At 48.5% G+C, this 19,845-nt stretch overlaps 1 protein-coding gene across 2 annotated transcripts in view; it reads right to left on the reverse strand.

Moving 5' to 3' along the window:
* Nucleotides 1-19,845, reverse strand: part of VWA5B1 (von Willebrand factor A domain containing 5B1) — a 67,062-nt gene that overhangs the window by 13,294 nt on the left and 33,923 nt on the right. For both annotated transcript variants that reach the window (XM_023635593.2, XM_023635592.2), the window contains exons 8-17: nt 18,243-18,419; nt 13,950-14,060; nt 11,994-12,196; nt 11,415-11,529; nt 9,796-9,981; nt 7,718-7,898; nt 6,655-6,845; nt 2,946-3,138; nt 2,150-2,464; nt 161-307 (exon numbers count right to left, since the gene is read on the reverse strand). In XM_023635593.2, coding sequence (XP_023491361.2) covers nt 161-307; nt 2,150-2,464; nt 2,946-3,138; nt 6,655-6,845; nt 7,718-7,898; nt 9,796-9,981; nt 11,415-11,529; nt 11,994-12,196; nt 13,950-14,060; nt 18,243-18,419 — 1,819 coding nt within the window. The remainder of the gene's footprint in view (nt 1-160; nt 308-2,149; nt 2,465-2,945; nt 3,139-6,654; nt 6,846-7,717; nt 7,899-9,795; nt 9,982-11,414; nt 11,530-11,993; nt 12,197-13,949; nt 14,061-18,242; nt 18,420-19,845) is intronic.

The following is a 19,845-nucleotide window of genomic DNA, read 5'->3' on the forward strand; positions in this document are numbered from 1 at the left end:
CCCTACCCCTCTTTTGGTGGCCAAACCATCTGCTGGGGGCCTTGCTGCTTCTAGGCCCTTCCTTGCACCCCTTCCTGCAGGTCTGTGCTCCTTGGTATGCCAGCCCCCTCCTCCGGCTCACGGGGGCTGCTTGGCCCTCAGGAGTGCCCTGGCTGCCCACCTGCCTTACTGGAGTTGGGGTACCCCACCACGGTGGGCAGGTACCGGCTCTTGCTCATGTCCACAGGCACGAAGGCTGTGTACTTGCTGATGACATTGCAGGCCTTGCTGGTGTGCACAGCGCTCACCTGGTAGCGGCGGCTGGACCCTGTGGAGAGAGAAGCTGGGGTCACTCTGTGCACTCTGGAAGCTAAATGGAGGGCTAGACCAGTGGTCCCCATCTTTAGGATTAAACAAGCCCTGAAAATCAAGGGGTTGCCAACTTGCCAGTTAAGGACATTTAAAAAAAAAACACCCAGATTATTAATCTCCATTGTCATTTCATAAAATAAGGAAATTTTGATGTAAAAGAAGTAAGATATTATCTAAGAATAAAAGACAGTTACTTCCTTTAAATAATTTTATTGTTATTAAAAAACCCCTCTGTGTTGTCTGTATTTTCTGTTTTCACTTTGCAGCTGTCTGGTGAGAACCTTGCTGGAGGATTTCACAGGCCCCCTGGCTGATCTCATCTGATCACTGATCTAACCCATTTGGACAATCTTGCAGAGAAAATTGAAAACCAGAGAGGGAGAGTGGGGAGCACAGTGTCACACAGCGAGTTAGTAACGGACCTGAGATCAGGACTCAGGAGGGTCTGACCTCAAAGCTCAAGCTCTTCCCACTGAACAGGTGAACATTCTCCGTGGCTCTCTGCCTCCAAGGAGCCATGGAGATGGATGCACAAGTGCTGTGTACCCTTGTAAGGTGAGGTGCTCATGAGAAGAAAAAAAATACTTATACAGAAATACAAGTAATATAAAATATAAACAATGTATTATTATATAAATAAAGCACAAACCTATAACAAATACTATAAATATTCTCTATATCTCCATCTATCTATTCTCCAGGTGAGCTCCATCAAGATCCCGGGAGCCTCTCTGTTAGGAAAGTTTGCCCCAGTTCCTGAACTCAGCTCCCCTCCATCCCTGTTAGACAGTCTCTTGCATCCTTGTGTTTCTTCTTAACAGCACTTCCGACAACTGCACTCAGTTAATTGCATGTATAATTATTTGATTAATGTCAGCTTCCTTGCTAGTCTGTGTCAAGAACTCACAGATAAGGACCGGGATGGTGGCGGTCACTGCGCTGTTCAGCCCCCAGCCTGGACCCCCGCGGATCCACAATCAATAAACGGCGTTGATGAGTGAGTGGACCCACTAGGTAGGTCTAGGCGGTTCTATGGGAAGGTGTGGTCCCAGGAGAGCGGGGCAGGGGAAATGGGGCTGTCCCCATTGTTCTGTCTCCAGAGCCCTACAGGGGGCGCTGCAAGGAGAAGCCCTGGGAAGTGAGGAGGAGTGGGGATACTGAGGCCGAGGGGAAGGAGGGAGGAGAGGAGAGGACAGATCGCCGCATCACCGGGTGGGGTGGGAGGGCTGGAGGAGCCTAGGGCTGGGGGGAGAGGGGCGCCTGGAAGCAGGGGGATAGGGGCAGATCGAGGAAGGGTAGGGGGATGGGGGCAGATCAAGGAAGGAATGGAGTCCTGGGCAGTGTGTGTGTGCGCGCGTGTGCGTGTGCGTGTGTGTGCGTGCGCGCGCGCGCTAGGGAGACAGTGTTGGGGGTGGGGGGCACCTAAGGGCAGCGGTGGGGGAGGCAGGATGGAGCACTGGGTGGTAGCAGGGCTGTGAGGAGACCAAGGGGCTGAAGCCAGGGGAGGAGGCGGATCATGGGGGAGGGGAAGGGGCATTGGGCGGGGCGCTGAGGAGGGGCGGGGCCTGGAGGACTGGGAGGAGGTGGATCATGGGGAGGGGGCGGGGCATTGGGCGGGGATCGGGGCGGGGCCAGGAGGACGCGGAGGAGGTGCGTAATGGGGAGGGGGCGGGGGCGTTGGGCGGGGCTGTGGGAAGGGGCGGGGCCTGGAGCAGTGGGAGGAGATGGATCATGGGGTGGGGCTGCGAGGAGGGGGCGCGGAAGGTGGGCGAGCAGGGCGCCGGTCTGTGGCGCTCACCGTGCTCGATCTCGCCCTCGCGCTCCGCCAGCTGCTCGAAGTCGCGGATGATGGCGCGGGCCGCCAGGTGGTGGAAAGTCTCGCTCCACAGGTCGGCGTCGCGCGCGCCGCCTGGCTCGGGGCCGGGGAGCCCCAGCTCGAAGCTCACCTCCCACTGCAAACGTTGGCTGTCACGCAGGCCTTTGACCACGGCCTTGCCCAACACCGGGCCTGGGGTGGCGGGCCTGCCGGGACTGGCCTGCTCCTCGGACTCAGCCGGGGGCTCCCAGTCCGAGGACGTCTCCATTTCGAAGGCGGAGGGGTGATGGGACGGCTCTGCGGGCAGAGGGACAAGCAGTTGGTGCTTTGATCTGGGGGACAGAGTTCAATCCACAGGGAACATCGTCCCTCCCTGGGCGCAGATACACCTAAGCAAGTACAGTCCCCCCCAAGGAACTGACAACTTCCCTAGGACAGCTGGGGTGGCAAGGGTTTGTTCCCAAGAGTGAGACAGACTGCCTCCCAGGAATCTGGTACCTGGCGGGGTCAGATAGGGTGCGGTGAGAATACAGCTGCAGGGAGGGTATCTGGGAGCCCCAGAGGCAGCCGAAGGACCAGGTTAATTGGGAAAGAGGGGTTGGTGAGGTCCTGGGGAGGGATGGGCTACAGCAGACCCCGCCCCCCTCCATGATCTCCCCCTCCCCCCGCCAAGGGCACAGACGCAGGCCTCTGCCCTTGGGCCTGTTATCTGAAGCTAGGCCACAGCCAAAGATTCCTCCCTGTCCCCAGTCAGGTCCCAGACCCTGCGGGCACTTACCCAGGTCCCCAGGGCTGTGGCTGTCTGAGGCAGGCTTCAGGCCGGACCCAAGATCCAGCTCTTTCATGGGGCTCCGGGGCTGAGTGTCCTGGCCAGAGGACTGGCAGCCTTGGGGCAGTAGTGAGGGCCTGCGGGCCCCTGGGCCCCGGAGTTTGGGGCCCTGGCTTAGGCCTGGGCCACTGGACAGCAAGAGCTAGGAGTGCAAGAGGAAGGGGAGGAAGCTGAGCTCCTGGTGGCTGTCCCTGTCTCTTCACCCCCAGCCACAGCTCCTCCCTGGGCACTGCCTCTGCAGGACTAAGGACACATGACCTACTCTTCGTTACCCATGAGAAACATCAACACGAATAATTCCAAACCATGGATGAAGTCCAGACCGCAAAAAAACATGGAAAATCACATACCATGGATAATTCTAAACCCACTTTTTTTTTTTGCCATAACATTTAAAACTTTTATGGTGTGTGTGGTTAAAATTATCAGTCTTTTCCCTTATGTCTTCTCATATGGCATGCTTAAAAAGCCTTTCCCACACAAAAAATTCTAGAATTTTTGTGATCTTTTTGTTTGTTTAAATCTTTGATTCACATAAAATTTATTTTGGTGTAAGGAAATAGGGACCAGCCTTTTTCTTGATTTCCTGAATAGTGCAAATCTCAACACCATTTATCGAACGCAGTTTATTCATTGCGTCCCTACGGTTTATCATTTCTCCATTTCTATCCCGACGAAGCTCTCATGTACATTTGGTTTTATTTCTGGACTTTCTGTTCTGTTTTGTGGATTAAATCTGTCTATTCTTGTGCTGGTACAAAAAACATCAAAAGGCAAGGGATAAACTGGGAAATATATTTGCAACACGCATGACAAAGATCATTTTCAAGAAAATGCTCTTATGAATCATGGTGGGGAGGGAGATAAACAATAGAATAATGGATTAAGGGCATACAGGCAGTTCATAGAAAAAGTATCCAATAAGCCCGTAGAAAATACTCAGCCCCGTGAGAAATTAGAGCAATCTAAATTAAAATGTTACAATTTTTTTTTTCCATTTGGCAGATTGGCAAATATTTAAACGTTTGAGCAGTGTGGTCAATGGGCAGACAGTCTCTTATGAACTGTTGGTGGAAGTGTACACTGATGCATACTTGTGGGAGAAGAATTTAGCAATGTGCTAGCAACATTAAAAATGCACAGGCTCCTTTTACCCAGCGATTCCACTTTTAGGAATTTAACTCTGTGGAATTTATTCGTCTATGTGCACGTACTGTATATTTGTTTCAGCATCGTTTGTAAAAGTGAAAATCTGGAAACTATCTGAATGTGCATCATTACAGGTTGACAAATAAATGATGGTACATCCATGCGATGGAACACCACACAACACTGAAAAGAACGAGGCAGCTTTCTGCATACCAATATGGGAAGATGTCCAAGATAAAACTTATTTTTAAAAAGTAAATTGCAACTGTTCTGTATTTTGATTGTGGAGATAGTTACATGACTATTTGCGTTTGTCAGAACTCATAGAACTGTTCACCAAAAAGAGTAATTTTACTATATATAAAAAAAGTGAATTAAAAAGATTTAAAAAATTGGAGAGCAGGTTATGCATGTGATTATTCAAAACATATACATGTGTTGCGCGTGTGCGTTTGTGTGTGTTTAGTATTTCTTGAAGGAGACACTCAAAACTAAGTGGATCTGGGCACAGGGGAGGGGTACTTTTATTTTTACTTTATACCCTACTGAATTGTTTGAGGATTTTTATTGCAAACTCTGAGTGTGTATTACTTTTGTAATTAGAGAATGTTAAATTAATTAAAAACGAATTTTGTGCCTCTGGGAATATATACATCTCCTGGTAGGGGCAGGGAGCAAACGCACTTACTAGGTATAACAGACAGAAAAAGTGCCTTTCAGTCTTTCAGGCCAATAGTTAACCATGGGGTCTTTTTCATCTCTATCAAGTATTTATTGGGAAGAGGACTGTGCCTCCGCATTGGATGGGGGCTCCTTGGGGCAGGAGCTGGGGTCTTTCTTTCTGTCTCCTTTGGGTGTGAGGTCCTGGGAATAGTACAAGAGTATGGGAGAAGAAAGGGACTGGTCACTCTTAGGATGGCCTCACTGGGAGTGGTACCCAGCCAGGGCTGCTGGGTTGCAGGGAATCCTTAACCCCCCTCCCACATCAGAGCCTGGGAGTCCCTCCACCCCTTCCCCCCTGTCACCACTGCACTGAGAAACAGAAACAGGTTAGTCTCAGATTCAGCCCTTCATCCAGTCAGGGGCTGCAAGGGAGTGTGTATGTGTGTGCAGGTGCATGTGTGTGCGTTAGCACGAGTGTGCTGGGGAGACTCAGACCCGGAAGAAGCCAAGCATGGGACAGAGATGAGCAAAGATGGGCCAGAAGCACGCAGGAAAGAAGAGAAGTCAAGCTGCCCAGAGCTCTCACCAAGTAGAGCTGCATTTAAAGGACGTCTACTGTGTGCCAGGTGTTGCATCAGGCACTTCATCTCTTAGCAGCTGATGCTTGCAAGAGTCCACCACTTAGCGTTGGCTCCCAATAAATATCTGTTGATGGCTGTTAGCTCAATCATTGGCGCAAGCTATTTTCCCATCTCATAGATGAAGAAATTGGGGCTCAGAGAGGTTAAGCAATATGTTTGAGGAGCTGAGTCTGCCTGACTCCAAGGTCAGTGTCTTCCAACCGTGAGTAGTCCCTGGCTAGGCACGGAGAAGGCCTCGGGGACGAGGTGGCAGTGTTTCCATCCTTGGGGAGTGTAGGGGCTCATGCGTATGTGCAGGCAGGGAGGGAGGGCTGGTGGGTGGAGTGGGAGAGTGAAAGACTGTTTTCATGGAACCACAGACTCATAATGACAAAGGAACATAAAGTCCATTCTTAAGAAAATGGGCTAAAGCATACAGATAACATCAACCCCAATTTAGTTTAGGACAGCGTTTCTCAATCTGGGATTTTGCCCCCTTCCCCAGGAGACGTTTATCGGTGTCTGCAGACCTTTTTGGTTGTTACGACTGGGGGTGGCAGTTACTGGCATTCAGTGGATAGAGGCCAGGGATGCTGCCAAGCAGTCTACATGCGCAGGACAGCCCCCACAACAAAGAGTTATCATGTCAATAGTGCTGAGGCTGAGAAACTCTGGTTTAGCTGCATGGCAGATGACTGGTCCTGCTGTGGCTCTGACTCTGAGATGATCTCTGCCCTGAGTGAATGCACAACTCTTGGGATTTGCAGAAGGTGTAATTTGATGGAAGCAAGGGAGGAAGCAAGGGTTTTGCAGGCAAAAGGTCCTGGGTTGCAATTCTATGATTGGCTGTGTGACCCTGGATAGGTTATTTTACCTCTCTGGCCCTGAGTTTCCACATATGTAGAGAATGGGGATAGCCAGCCCTCACAGTCCCTCCTTTCCCAGGGGTGCTGTAGAATCAAGTGAGAATGTAGATGGGGATGCTACTTGCCAACTGGGAAGTGCTGTGTGCAGAGAGTGGGTAATGTCATCGACCAATGGGGATCATTATTAGGAAAATGTCATTGGGGGTCATGTAGGTGAAGCTCCAGAAAAAGGAGGAAGAAGGGACTCACTTCACAGTGTAAGTCGTGGCCCCATCCTTGTGGTCAAAGCAGGAGACACAGCTCTCCCTTGTCCGTGACCTCCCCCAGCTCCAACCTCTCCAACCTGCCCTGCTCAGGTACCTGCAAATCAATCTGCCGCGGAGGGGCATCCAGGCTGGTCTGGTTGGTGAGGTCCTGCAGCTTGGCTTTCCTCAGTGGGTATCTCCTGGCAGCCACCGTGGGGTCGCTAGCTGTGGGGGCCCTTGGCGAGGGCTTGTGGTTGGTGATCTGGTTGGTGCTATATGCCCGCCGTCGCTGGCAGAGGTCTAAACCTGGGCAGGGATGGTGGCAGGCGAGCCATCAGGGTGGAGGACAGCAGGGAAAGAGAGGGATTCGCATAACCCTTTCCTGCTTGGACATTTCTTGAATTTTCCACTGTTTGCTTGCTGAAATATTTGCAGGTGCCCCACCTTACCTGGCATTCAAAGCCTTGCCTAATCTGGCCCTGATCTACCTCCCCAGCTACTCTCCTTTCTGTTCCTTTTCCAAGGTATTACGTGCTCCAAACATGATGAGTAACCAGTTGTGTGTGTCTTTTCTAGGCATCACACCTCCACATCTTTGCTCAGGCAGTGTCTGCTGCCTGGAATCTCCTCTCCCTTCCCACTTCGAAGAACCAATGCCCTCATTATGTCTCTGTTGATATCCTCTACCAGATGTGCCTTTCTCTGGGATCCTCACAGTTTGTTAAACTTTCCTGTGGCAGCGTCACTCTGCTTTCTATCAGAGTTAAGATCAATTGTGTTTCTCTCACTGGATGGAGGGCTTATGAAGGACGAGTGCCATGTTTGAGTCATCTTTGCTTCCCCCACTGCGCTAAGCACCCAGCCTTACTGGGTGATAAGTGAATCCCCTCTGAATGGAAACTAACACCATAAAGAGGCTTTGGAGGCAGACAGGTCTAGATATTTTATCTATACTCTATGTCTTTCATGTTCCATGAGTTTAGCCAAGTTGCTTAAATTCTGCAAGTCTCAATTTCCTCATCTGTAAAATAGGTGTAATGGTATCCATCTCTGCAGCTGCTGACTATTCAATGAGATTGTTTGTATAAAGTGCTTAGCACATAGCAATTGCTGGGTAAAATGGAGCAGTCGTGGCCGCCTTGGAGAAGGGAGTGAAGCACAAAGAGCAGCAGACTAACCAGGATTGGTGGCTGAGTCTCCACTGGACGACCGGGCATCTTTGGCTTGCCTCAGGTTGAAGGGTGCCTCCAAGCTCTTGGGACAGTCTCTGCTGTCCGGGCCAGGCCCCTCCTGTGATTGGTAGAAGACAGAGCTGCCAGACTCCTGAGAGTGCAGCATGCTGTACCGTCTCCTCTTGTCCTGGAGGGAGGGAGAGAGAAGAGGCCTGGGAGTGAAGCTAGATGTCAGGAAGGACATCCACAAGACAGCGAGGAGTGTGAGAGGAGGCGATGGACGTGCCATGTTTGAAGAATCAGGATAATGGGAAAGTTTTTTGCTTGCTTGGGGAATTCAGGCAGACTTCTGTTTAAGAGGTGATGAATGGAATTGACTTTTCATATCACTTATATTGTTTATATTTTTAATTATCTTATTTAATTTAAAAAACATACAATTCTAAATGCCACTGCTGTCTCCAAATAGGTAACCAAAATTAACAAAATGAACCATCTCTCCCTTCCATTCCATTTTCCATGACATACACATACATATAAAACATAAGAGCTTTTGGGGGTCATCATTTGTTTTACAAAAACTGGACCACGTTACTTACATTTATTGGTATCTTGAATTTTTCACTTAAAGCATTTTGGAAATCCTGCATGTCGGCAATTTGACGGCACGATAGTCTCCCATCCCTTATTGTTAAGCAATCACTTTGTGGCCGTTTATTTTTATCACCATAAAAAATGTTACAATAAATCCTTGGACATAAATTGATTACATCACTTTTATTTCTATGTATTAGCATTTTTGGAGGGATTTCTAGGTTCAAAAGTTATGTATTTCTAATTTCATTAGTTATTTCTAGATTGCTTTCTAGAAAAGGAACAAATCATGTTTACACCAACAATGTACAAGGGTACCCTTTACCCAAAAGCCCTACTAGTAGTGGGAGAAAACTTTGCTAGTCTCGCAGGTAAGGAAAGGAGAATGGGTTTGGTGGTCCCTTCTAGTGGTAGGGTCTGTTGATGTTCTGCTGCCTGCCAGACCTCCAAGAAGGGCCCAGATTGTTCAAAGACTTGGCCAGCATTACGCCTGGCACTTTTTTCCTTGCAGTTGAACTCTCCACTCTCCATAACACATTAACCATTACTGACCATAGTTTTTAAGAGATTCCATAACATTCTGAAATCTGGAAATTTCACATAAAATTCTAACTTCTTTTGAAAGAATGGAAACACGTTTAACCCAGGGTTTACATTCCTGCATGGCAACAGTTTTTTAGAGCTCAGTAGGGCCTGCCCGAGTTAGACAGGGCATGTACGATCCAGTTTGCCATATTCCTCACCACTCCTGTTGCCTCTTTAGGAACTCACTGATAATGGCTATCCCTCATGGCATCCCTTTAATTTTTGCAAGTCCATGGTATTCATTTTATACCTGCCCAATCCCTCTAGGCACTGAGTTTTGACTCCTGCTTAAAAACAAAACAAGACAATAAATCCTTCAAGGGGAAGTGGAGAGACTGACTAAAGAGGGAAGAAGGATGAGGAACTAGTTTCTCAGGCAATCTCCAACATTTTAGCATGAATTCTGCCTCCCTTCGAGTTCTTTACTTTTATCCCACTTATGCCACCACGTATGAGAGAATTATTCATGTAAATAAATAAAACACAAACTCGTCTAAGGAGATATGACCTGAATAGATTGTTTAGGGAAAGAAACCTGAGTGCAGTTGTTTTGAACTGAATTATCAAAATTGGTTTGGGGAAATTATGTAAAATGCAGGTTCCATGGGCCTTACCCTCAGAGATTTTTATTCAGCAGACTGGGGTTGGAGCTAGAGCTCTGCATTTTAAATGTGTTCCCCAAGTTCTTCTGCTGCAGGTGATCTTGAGAACCACCTATTGAGATTGTAGCATTTACCCAAGCAGTGTCACCAGACCGGATGCCCATGACTGGCAACCACACCCCACAACTGTAAACCCAGATGCAATTAGTTCCTAGCTGCTGTAAATAGTCTTTCCAGCTAAGGATGGCTTTATGGGCAGGGTTCTGGGTCCCCATTGACCCCTAGAATTTCTAAGATACTTACAGATCTGGGGTTGGAGATGTATAAGGAGGCATCACACACAATGCCATAACCCACCAGCCGTTCTCCAGGGAAGAGGGAGCTGGTGCTGACAGGTGAGATCAGGACCTCGGTGGTCTCAGGGAAGACCCACTCCACAGTCACATCACTCAGGACTGGGGCCATGGCCTTCTTCAGGGATTTGACCATCTGTTGGGCAGGTCAGAACACAGGTTGGGGGGATGTGTGAGCACGCGCATGTGCGGATGAGGAGCATGAAGACCCTGTGAGTATGAGCATGGTAGGATGCAAGCACGGAAGAAGGGACAGTAGGCCTTGGGGTGGCTTGCCCAGCAGTGAACATCCTTCTAAGCTTTTTAGACTCCTGGGATGTCAGACTTGGAGCAGATCTTAGCTGTCGTCTTCTCTAAGCTCAGCGTTTTATAAATGAGAAAATCCAAGACTTAAGTAGGGCTGTGACTAGCCCAGGGGACACAGAAAGTTTGTGTCAAAACATGGACTGGATAGTGACATTGAGCAAGTTAATTTGCCTTCCCGGGCCTCAGTTTCCCCTTCTGTTAAAGTGAGTTAGTAATTCTCAACTCTTGGTGTAGTTGGGAGGACTAGCCGAGATACTAGATTTGAGGTATCTGCCACATGATAGGTGGTCAATAAATGACAGCTGTGGTTTAGCATCTCCCAGGCTGATCTCCTCAAATGTGCTACAAAGCTGGAGAAAAATGATTTGGGGATTGTGCAGCCACAGAGATGCATCCTCAAATTTCCCTTCAAGAGAGACTGTGTCCTTTTCCTGCAAGGAATGCAGTCAGGCGACAGTCTTCAGAAGCAGTGCCCCGGCTTTCCAGCCAACATCACACCTCTCCCTGGAAGCCCTCAGGCCATGACTGAGCATGGCAGGGATACCAGTGCCTGACATTTCAGCCCAACACAGACTACCTGCTGGGAACTCTTTGCTCCAGAGCTTCCCTTTGGGCCAGCTGAGACCCTGCCAGATCTGCACTGCAGCCTGAAGTGCTCCCTGCCCAAACCTGCTTTCCTCCTTTCCTTTCATAGGCGTTGCATCTGCCTCATGGACTTAAGAGTTTTCCTTCCTGGTTCTTCCCATTTTCTCTTTCACAGACATCGTCTCCCAATAAACCTCTTGCGCTCTTAACCCTAGCTCTGTCTCTGGTTCCTGGAGGACCTGGACTGACAGGGGGGTTTCCAAAGGGTTGGATTATTTGTGCCAATTGTGCAGGAAATGGAGAAAAGACTCTAATCTCCTTGATTTCTGGGCCTTTTAGATTCTTCTGAGCCACCATTTGTCATCATCAGGAACATGGCCAGAAATGACCCCAAACACAAATCCATATCCAGAGAGGCAGGGACTCCTTCAGGAGCCCCAGTTCTGCTCAGCCAGTGGATAGCGCGTGGTCCGGTGGCTGAAGATCCAGTATCTTGTATGAGCTCCAGGGGTCGTCTGCCCTGTGGCCTCCCCCTCTCTGATTCTCACTGGGGTGCAGTGTGGCCCAAGGGAGAGCTCAGACTCGGGGTAAAATCCCAGCCCCACCACTGAGTTGCTGTGTGACAGGTCGGGCCTCTGAGCTTCCAGCAGCAGAAGAGACTCAAGCCCTTGCACATACCTTGGGTTGCAGCCGCTCTCCTTCCGCCAGGAACTCGGCACTGCCCTTGGACACGGTTGCCAGCCCTTTCACCAGTCTGTGGCAGACAGTGGGTCCAATTCCAAAACTATAGCACCTAGGGGAAGGGGAGGACAGAGGCTGCTATGTTCCATCCTTTCTGCCAGCGTTGTCCGCTGATGGAGAAAGGGCCAGAGCATGAGACGGCAGAGCTATCTCAGAGCTGGCCCTAACTGCAGGCAGAGGGCGAGGGAGAAGGAATGGGCTCATCAGTGGACACTCCTATTCACACGTAGGGCCCGTAAACTCGCACCTCAGTACAGAGTCAAAGCAGCAGGCAGGACTTCCTCTCTTCCTCTGCCTAGGCTGCTTTTTGGAAGCTGTATGCAGAAGTGTGGGCATCTCATCCTGAACTTTTGAGGGAAAAAGGCCAACTCTGAAGTCAGCTCCATCATCCTGGAAGCAAAGCACTATAGGATTGCCTCCTCTCCTTCTGGCATTTTCCATGTTGCCCTGTTTCTGGTACCCCCAGCCCAGGGCAGCCCAGGATAACCAAGCCCTGGACCTTCAGCCTGTGCCAACCTGGTGGAGAAGGCGTGGTTTCGCACCAGCTCCAGCACCTTCCCAGTGTTGTTGACCGCCCCGTCTGTGATCAAGAAGAGAAGCCGCGGATGGCCTCGGTGCACTGGCTGCCGGGTGATCCACTTGAGCGGGGAGAGGATGTTGGTGCCACCCATGTCAGCCCTCATTCTCTGGATGTTGTCACAGGCCACGGCCAAGCTCTCCTGCAGTGAAGGGACACAGGTAGGGGAGACAGTCCTCAGGTCACCATATGGCCTGGTGACTCTAAGTACCCTGGGCGACGAGTCCTTTGTTTCCCTAGATAATGGTTCAGCCTCACTGGAGTTGCCCTGTTCCCAATTTCATCTCTGCCCCACACACAGAAAGAATAGCTGGCCACTTATTTGGTGTGATTCTGCCCCATAACACCCCCACCAATGCCTGAAATGCCACCGTTTGTGGTGTATTAACTTATCATTATCCTTTCTGGTTCCTCTTTAAAATATAAACACTCCTAGAAAAGTTGGCATGTCAAACCCTTAATTGCTCAGCACAAATGAGGTTTCCTTTTCTGATGAGGGAGGCAGGCAGTGTGGTAGAAAGTACACTAGGCTAGAAGTCTTAATACCTGAGTCCTGGCCTGACTGTGACACTACATCCGTACGATGCTTTGAGGAAAGCATTTCCCCAAACTGGGCTTCAGAGTCCCTGCCTCCTGCACCAGCGCTGTGAGACCCAACTGGCCAAGGCTTACTGGCACCAGATGGATGTCACTGCAGCAAGGGCAGATTCTCACTGGACATCAGATGTCCTCCTGCTCCGGACTCAGGAAGATGCTCTTCCAACATCCACACTGGGAATAACAACGTGTATCAAAAGTCTTAAGATGTGTATGTACCTTTTGAACGAGCAAGACTAGGAATTCATCCCAGGGGAATTACTAAGGATGCATGCAAAGTCTTTGCTACGAAGGTGACTAAATAGAAACAAATGGAAACAACTTAAATGCCCAACTGGAGGAGTTTAGTTAAATAATTTGCAATCTATCTGTGCAGTGAAATACTAGGCAGCCGTTAAAATTATGTTGCAGGTTAATACCTACTGGCTTGGAAATATGCTCACGATAGACTATTGCGTTGGAAAAGCAGGTTACAGAACAGTATGGAAGGCCTAATCCTATCTTTATTGGAAATGCGTATAAATGTGGATAACAAGATCTGGAGGGATTTTGAGTAAGCCCTTAACAGTGGTTCTTCTTTTTTTCTGACTGATGTGATCATGAGAGATTGAAAAAATTTTCTTTTTGATTATATAGGTCTAAAAATTTGGGGGCAATCATAATGTTATTTTTGTATTTTAAAAACCCATAAAGTTATTTTTAATTGAATAGTGGTCCCTATGTCCTTCCTTCCTTCCTTCCCTCCTTCATTCCCTCCTTCCTTCCTTCCAGTTCCTAGCCTTGGGTAGGATGCTCCGATTTTGAACATGCTGCTGGGGCCACAGTCCTCTTGTTCCAGATTGTAGCTTGAGCCTGTGAGTTGCATTCTTAGCCCATCTCCATGTCCACTTACCCACCTACTCACTCCCCTACCCCTTACCATTCACTCCTCTGGCTCAGCCTTGCCTGAGTCTATCATTCTCATGAGACAGAGGCTTCAGTGAGTGGGAGGCCTGTTATCCTCTCTACCCCATCCCTGTACCCCCTCTCTGTGCACACTCATACTTTGTCCAACATATTCTTTATTTTAAAGAGGGGTGATGTCAGAAGGCTGAGATGTCAGAAAAATGCCTACACGGAGATAACCCCTTTTTAATTCTCTGTCCCTGGGCATCATCTAGGCTTTATGTGGGTGGACAGCTTCTGAGACAGGCCCCAGGATTATCTCCTCTTTCTTTTTCCTTCCTTTTCTCTTTCCTTCCTTTCCTTCCTCTCTCACCATCCACCCTCTCCTGGTCCCAGTCTTGCCCCCTCCTTACCTCACTGTAGGTCTGACTGGAAGGGAAGAGTGTCTTAAATGTGGATCCAAACCCAATGACATTGAAGAGGCAGGCTGGCATGAGGCTCTTAAGAGCCACCAGCATGGCATCCTGGCAGGCAAGAAAGGGATTTTCAGGATTCGGGAAGGAGTTATACCTCTGCCACCACACGCCAGTATTCTCATCCCAGCACAGAAGAAGCCTGCAAACAGACCTTTTACCCTCTGTCTGTACCCAACCTCACCTTCTCCCCCAGATCGGGAAATTTGCTGATGCTGACCAGCGGCGGCACCAAAGCCATCAGCATAAAACTTCTCATCCATGTAGCAAGTCTGACTTCTCAAAGCCATTCTATTATGGTTTGCCAGTTCCGTTTCACCTCCTGCTGACCCTGAGAGGGAGGGAGAGCAGGGAGCACCCACTCCTTTCTGCCAGAACAAAATTGACATCTAACGGGAGCACGTGGTCTGGTCCAGGTCACACTGGTGATGGAACAGGCTTCTGGCTTTCATCCAAGGCCTTTTGCAGCAGACTCATGCTAACTATCATTAACGAGGGACAGATTTCTTAGGGACAGTCTCTTTAGCTCGTATTTGCTGAATGCCCAAGACGTACTTTACATGCGTTACCCCACGTAATCTTCACAATAGCCCTGAGGCGGGCACAACATCACCCCCACTTTATACAAGAGAAAACTGAGGCACAGAGAAGTGAAGTGACTTGTTGGTGAGCATCCTGATAGTAAATCGTGGAGCCAAGACTCAAACACATGTCACTTTGCCTCCGAAATCTGTGAACATTGTGGAATCTTAACCTGTTTAACTATGCAACACCAAGAGACCTTGATGAAGGTATATTGAAAAAAATAATGACAAAGAGGGGATGTGGAGGAGTGACAGGAGGGAAAATGATGACACCGAGGATGATGACGATGATACAGTGCAATGATAAATGTTGAGTAGTTATTATGTGCCAAACACTGTGCTAAGCACTTTATATTAGTTATCTCATTTGATCTCTGTACCATGTATTATAGCATAATGGTTAAGAAGATACACTTTGATGTTAAACATATCTGGGCTGAAATCTCACCTTCACCATTGCTAACTTGACCTTGGGCTAGTTGGGTCACTCCTCTGAGCCTCATCCTGACACATAGGAAGCATTCAGTAAACGTTTATTATCACCAACCCAGTGAAATACATATTACTATCAATACCTCTGTTTTACAGGTAAGGAAACTGAGGCTCAGAGGGTTAAGGAATTGCACTGGATAACAAAACCTAAGAACATGACTGAGGCTTTCAAAACATAGCTCCGAGATCTTTATTCATGTTGGCTCTGCCTTGGCGTGGAGCTCAGGAATGAGGAGCTCTCCCGTATGCCCATATAGTTTATTGATAGCATCTCAGCATCTCAGCATCTCAGCATGGCTTCAGGCAAACAAACTGTTATACTCCAGAATATAGAAGAAAACAGTCACAAGTGGATCCTGGCAATTTCCACACCATACGGCCTTCCAGGACCCACAGACCTGCAGCCCCTTTCCCATCCTCCTCTGTAAACATTAACATTAAACATTAGCATTAACATTCTCTCTGTCTCTCCTTGTTGTTTGTGTCAATACATTTTGTTTTTCTGCAAAAGAAGTCAATATCTGCTTGTTTTTTCATTAGCCACTAACGTATATTCCTGCTAGCAGGAGACTCTGCTGATCCATTCAGATTGTCTCTGCTCACACCTATTAGAATTTTTAAAGCCATGTTTATGGCAGCAAGTGGCAGCTGAAGAATGAGACCAGCTGCAGGAAATTAAATTGGCTGAACTTTCCCCTTTGGCATGACTGTTTGGATTTTTGCTCTGTCCTGCCTCCCTAAGCCTAGTTTTTCGTAAAACTCCAACATAATGGGCCACAATTAGTGAGTGACCCAAGCAACGCCCAAATGGCCTCATTGTCAGTGGGGAAAGGGGTGTGTGGCCTGAGTAATTTCTGTGCTTTCTCTAACAGGGGCGTGTGTAGCAGAATGGATTGTGCCAATGCAAAGCCATTTGTGAAGGGATGACCTTAAGCTCTGTGAGCTGAACTGGAAAAGAGAGCAAGAGAGACTCCATGGGGAAAGAGGCTGAGAGGAGAGCCAGAGGGAGTTATTGTCAGAGAATTCTGGAATGTAAAGGTTGGAAAGGTCTTTAGTTCAGGAAATGGATTTCCACTCATAAACCAACTCCATTTAACTGGTAGTAATTGCCTGGAACACAAGATGAGAAGAGACTGAGTCCAGACTCAGCATGAAAAAAAATGTCGTGGTCTGTCATTGATGTCTGTCTGGGCTTGGGAGAGGGGAACAGAGGAACATGTGACATATGTTTGCCCTCCCTGAATTAATCCTTTCTTTTCACTTTACAGAAAGGATAAATGAAGCCCAGAGTTGAAAACCAACTTGTCCAAAGCCACATAGCAAGTGAGTGGCAGACTTGATCCTGGAACCCAGGCATTGCCCTTTCCACTAAGCCATGCAGCAGAAATGGCATAATCAGAGAAGAGAGCTTTTCTTAGTGGAAGAGAATTATAATTCTCTATCAGTAAGGTAAGGAAAATGAGCACTGAACCAAGATATGGAAGGCTTAGGCTCCCTCACTAACCCTGTGACAGTGAGAAAAACACTTAAGTTCTTGGGGACTCAGTTTCCTTACCTGAAAAATGGATTAAATGCTCTCTGGCAGATGCTTTGGGTTTATGATCCCATGATTCTTTAGAGTAACTGAAGATACGTCTTACAAATTGATACAGCTATGGAACGGAATGGAATACACACGGCCACACAAACCTAGAGCATGCTTCAGTACTCCAGCACTATGGACAGCTCCCCATTCCAATTCCTGTCTTTGATGGCGGGCCAGATGGGGAAAGGTATTAATTAGTCCTGCATCCCAGTGTCAAGAGGAACTCGGGTCTCACATGATTGCTCTGCCATACTTCAAGACAAAACCCAGTCGTGGCAAGGCTGAGGAGTTAGCTGTCATCACAGATCCCGCTAACCTCTCCCCTCTTTGCTGATCCTGTTGTCCTGGAAACAAGAGTTTGCTCCAGGGACAAACTAGTGGAGCGGATGAAATTTCATTTGACAGCAGAGCCCTCTCCCTTTTTGTTGATGAGGATCCCTCGTTTTCTTGAACTACGATCCTTTACCTGGTTCAATAAACAGCGACTGAGGGCTTTCTATGCGTAAGCACAGAGCAAGGCCCCACGGGGAGAGGTAGATGAGGAAGACATGATTCTTCCCCCTAATGAACTCGTAACTCCAGAGGAGGAGACAGACATCTACACAACTAAAAATACAAAGGGGAGTTGGAAAATGCCATAATAGAGGTGAATAATCTCCTGAGGGAGATGAAACGTCTCTGGATATGTAGGGGGAAGGTTTTATCATTCTTTCTTCTGCACTCCTTCAGAAGTCTCCACTGCAACAAGACCATGATCCCAGGCATAATTTAGTAGCAGGACTGTGCCCGTTACTTGAGTGTGAGCTCCTTGAGGGTAAGAACTATGTTTATAACCTCCTTTCTTTCCAGATGGGCAAGCACAGGGCTTTGCACATATTAGGCATTAAAAAAAAGGATGAACCAAATCTTTTCTACTAGATTCTACCCATTCATTGATATCAGGGGCCATCTCCAATGAATCTCTGATGCCAGGTGGTAGTGATAGTTAGACAGACATGGGTTAAATCTTAGGCCACACTAGCTGTGTGACCTTGGGTAGGTCACTGAAACTCTCAGGATGGGTTTTCCCATTTGGAAAATGTGACAATAGGACCGAGCTCATGGGCTTGTCTGGATTAAACATCAAGCTGTGCATTAAGTAGTAGGCACAGTGTCTGGCATGCAGTAGGCCCTCAGCAAACGTTAGTTTCCTTCCTCTCTTCCCTGTGCCCCTCTCCACTCAGTACCTAGTGAGGTGTTTTAGCCAGAACAGGCACTCAACAAAGGTTTGTAGAATGCCAAGGAAAGCTACTGATGACTTCACCCCTTGTAAACGGACAGCAGAACTAACTCTCCTCACACCACTTCAGGGCTTGATTTTTGGAGTGAGTTGAGTTTGGGTGTCTCTGTTCAAACTGGTTTTAAAAAGTTGCTGTTGTTCCTTTTAGTCCTGGATTGTCATTTAGGAAAGTGGTTCAAATGTGGAAGGAGGGCTCCCTGGAACAGAAAGTGCTGAGGAAGCAGGTTTGGGGGAGCACAACTGGTTTACCCTGGAGCCCTAGACCCCGCGGGAAGGGGTCCTCCTACAGGTACCTTGACGAGGAGGATGTTGGTTCCACTCATGCTGCCGCTCCTGTCAATGAGGAAGATAAACTCGCCATGGGCCTTTCTCAGGTTGGGCTGGACTGACTGGAGGTCAGGACAGAAGTTGAGCATGATGACAGAATGGTGGGGGATGTCCTTGTGGAGACGCTTCCGGATGATTTCTGTCTGGAGGAGAAAGGAAAACTCTCTCATTTGGGCATTCAAGGGGTCTAGAGCTGCTCCTGGGAGCTCACGCTGGTTCCCCGTTATTCACCAAGTTTTGTCAAGATGCCACTCACACTCTTGTGTGAAAGACTTCCGGTTGACGGTACCTGCTCCTCCGTTTGCTAGACTTTCGCAGGTTGCATCAGCAAACATGGACTTCGGAGGCAGAAAGACCTGGGTTTGAATCCCAGCTCTATCACCATCCAGCTGTGCGACCTTGGGCAAATCCCTCCTCTGGGTCTGTCTCTTCATTCGTAGAGTGGGGCAAACAACATCCACTTCTCAGGGTGCTCACGAGGATGAACTGAGCTGGCATGCAAATGGGAAGCTTCTGGCACACAGGCAGGCCCCCAGCTGAATAGTGGTTTCTTCCACTTTCACACCCAGTGCGGAAGCCACTCTCTGGCTCATCTTGGTTGTGAACTTGATTTTCCTGGTTTACTGATTCTCTCCTACTGATAACTTCTTACTCGTTCTTCAAACTTTACCTCTTTGGAAAACCTGCCGCAATCTTCCAGGTGGACTTAAGCACCTGGTTTTCTCACCGAGCTGTACAGATTAAATGCAATGCTTGTGCAGCCCGCTACCCGGCAGAGAGTAATTGTCTCTAAGCAGCAGCCAGCCTCGCTGTTGCTGCTGCCGCTGTTTGTCCTGGGCACCCAGGCACTCCTCACACTGCAGGTTTTGCTTGTATTTCTGCCTCCCCTCTAGCGTGTATGCTACTTGAAGGCAGGTCATGCCTGAGTTGCATCTCCAGAGCTTAGCACAGAGCCTGGTACAGAGACAGGTGCAGGAAATGCTAAAGGAAGGACAGCACCACAGTTCTTCATCCTCGTACGTGGCCTCTTATCTGCCCTCACACGCTGCCGCTGAACCCTCCTTCTTGACCCTCCCATTCACGCCGCACCAAACCTCATTTCCTCCATCCTCACTCTGCTTTTCTCTCTCTCCACTCCGACTTTCTCTCTGTGTGTCTTTTTATCTGTCTCTGCGTGTAGGTGTCTGTGTCTGTTTCTCAGTTTCTGTCTGTTTGGGTCCCTTCCCCACTTCAATAGATTACATCATCACCACCCAGGTGAAGATGATGGCATCATCATAATCAGTGATGATTGACACCTAGGTCAAACCAAAGACCTAGCACACGTCTTTGATGCCTCTCCTTTCCTCATCCCACACATCTACTCCTTCAGCAAAGGATTTCCAGTTCTACAGCTAAAATTCATCCCGCACTTGTCCTCTCCTCTCTGTCTCCACTGTCACCACCCAAGTTTAGGACAGTAGCATCGCTTGCCTAGACCTTTGCAGTAGACTCTTGCTGGCCTCTTTCCTCCACTTCAATCTCCCTGTGGTCCATTCTACATAGAGCGGCCAGCACGATCATGCTTGT

The sequence above is a fragment of the Equus caballus genome, chromosome 2, assembly GCF_041296265.1.
Source record: "Equus caballus isolate H_3958 breed thoroughbred chromosome 2, TB-T2T, whole genome shotgun sequence".
In the NCBI taxonomy this organism is placed as follows: Eukaryota; Metazoa; Chordata; class Mammalia; order Perissodactyla; family Equidae; genus Equus; species Equus caballus.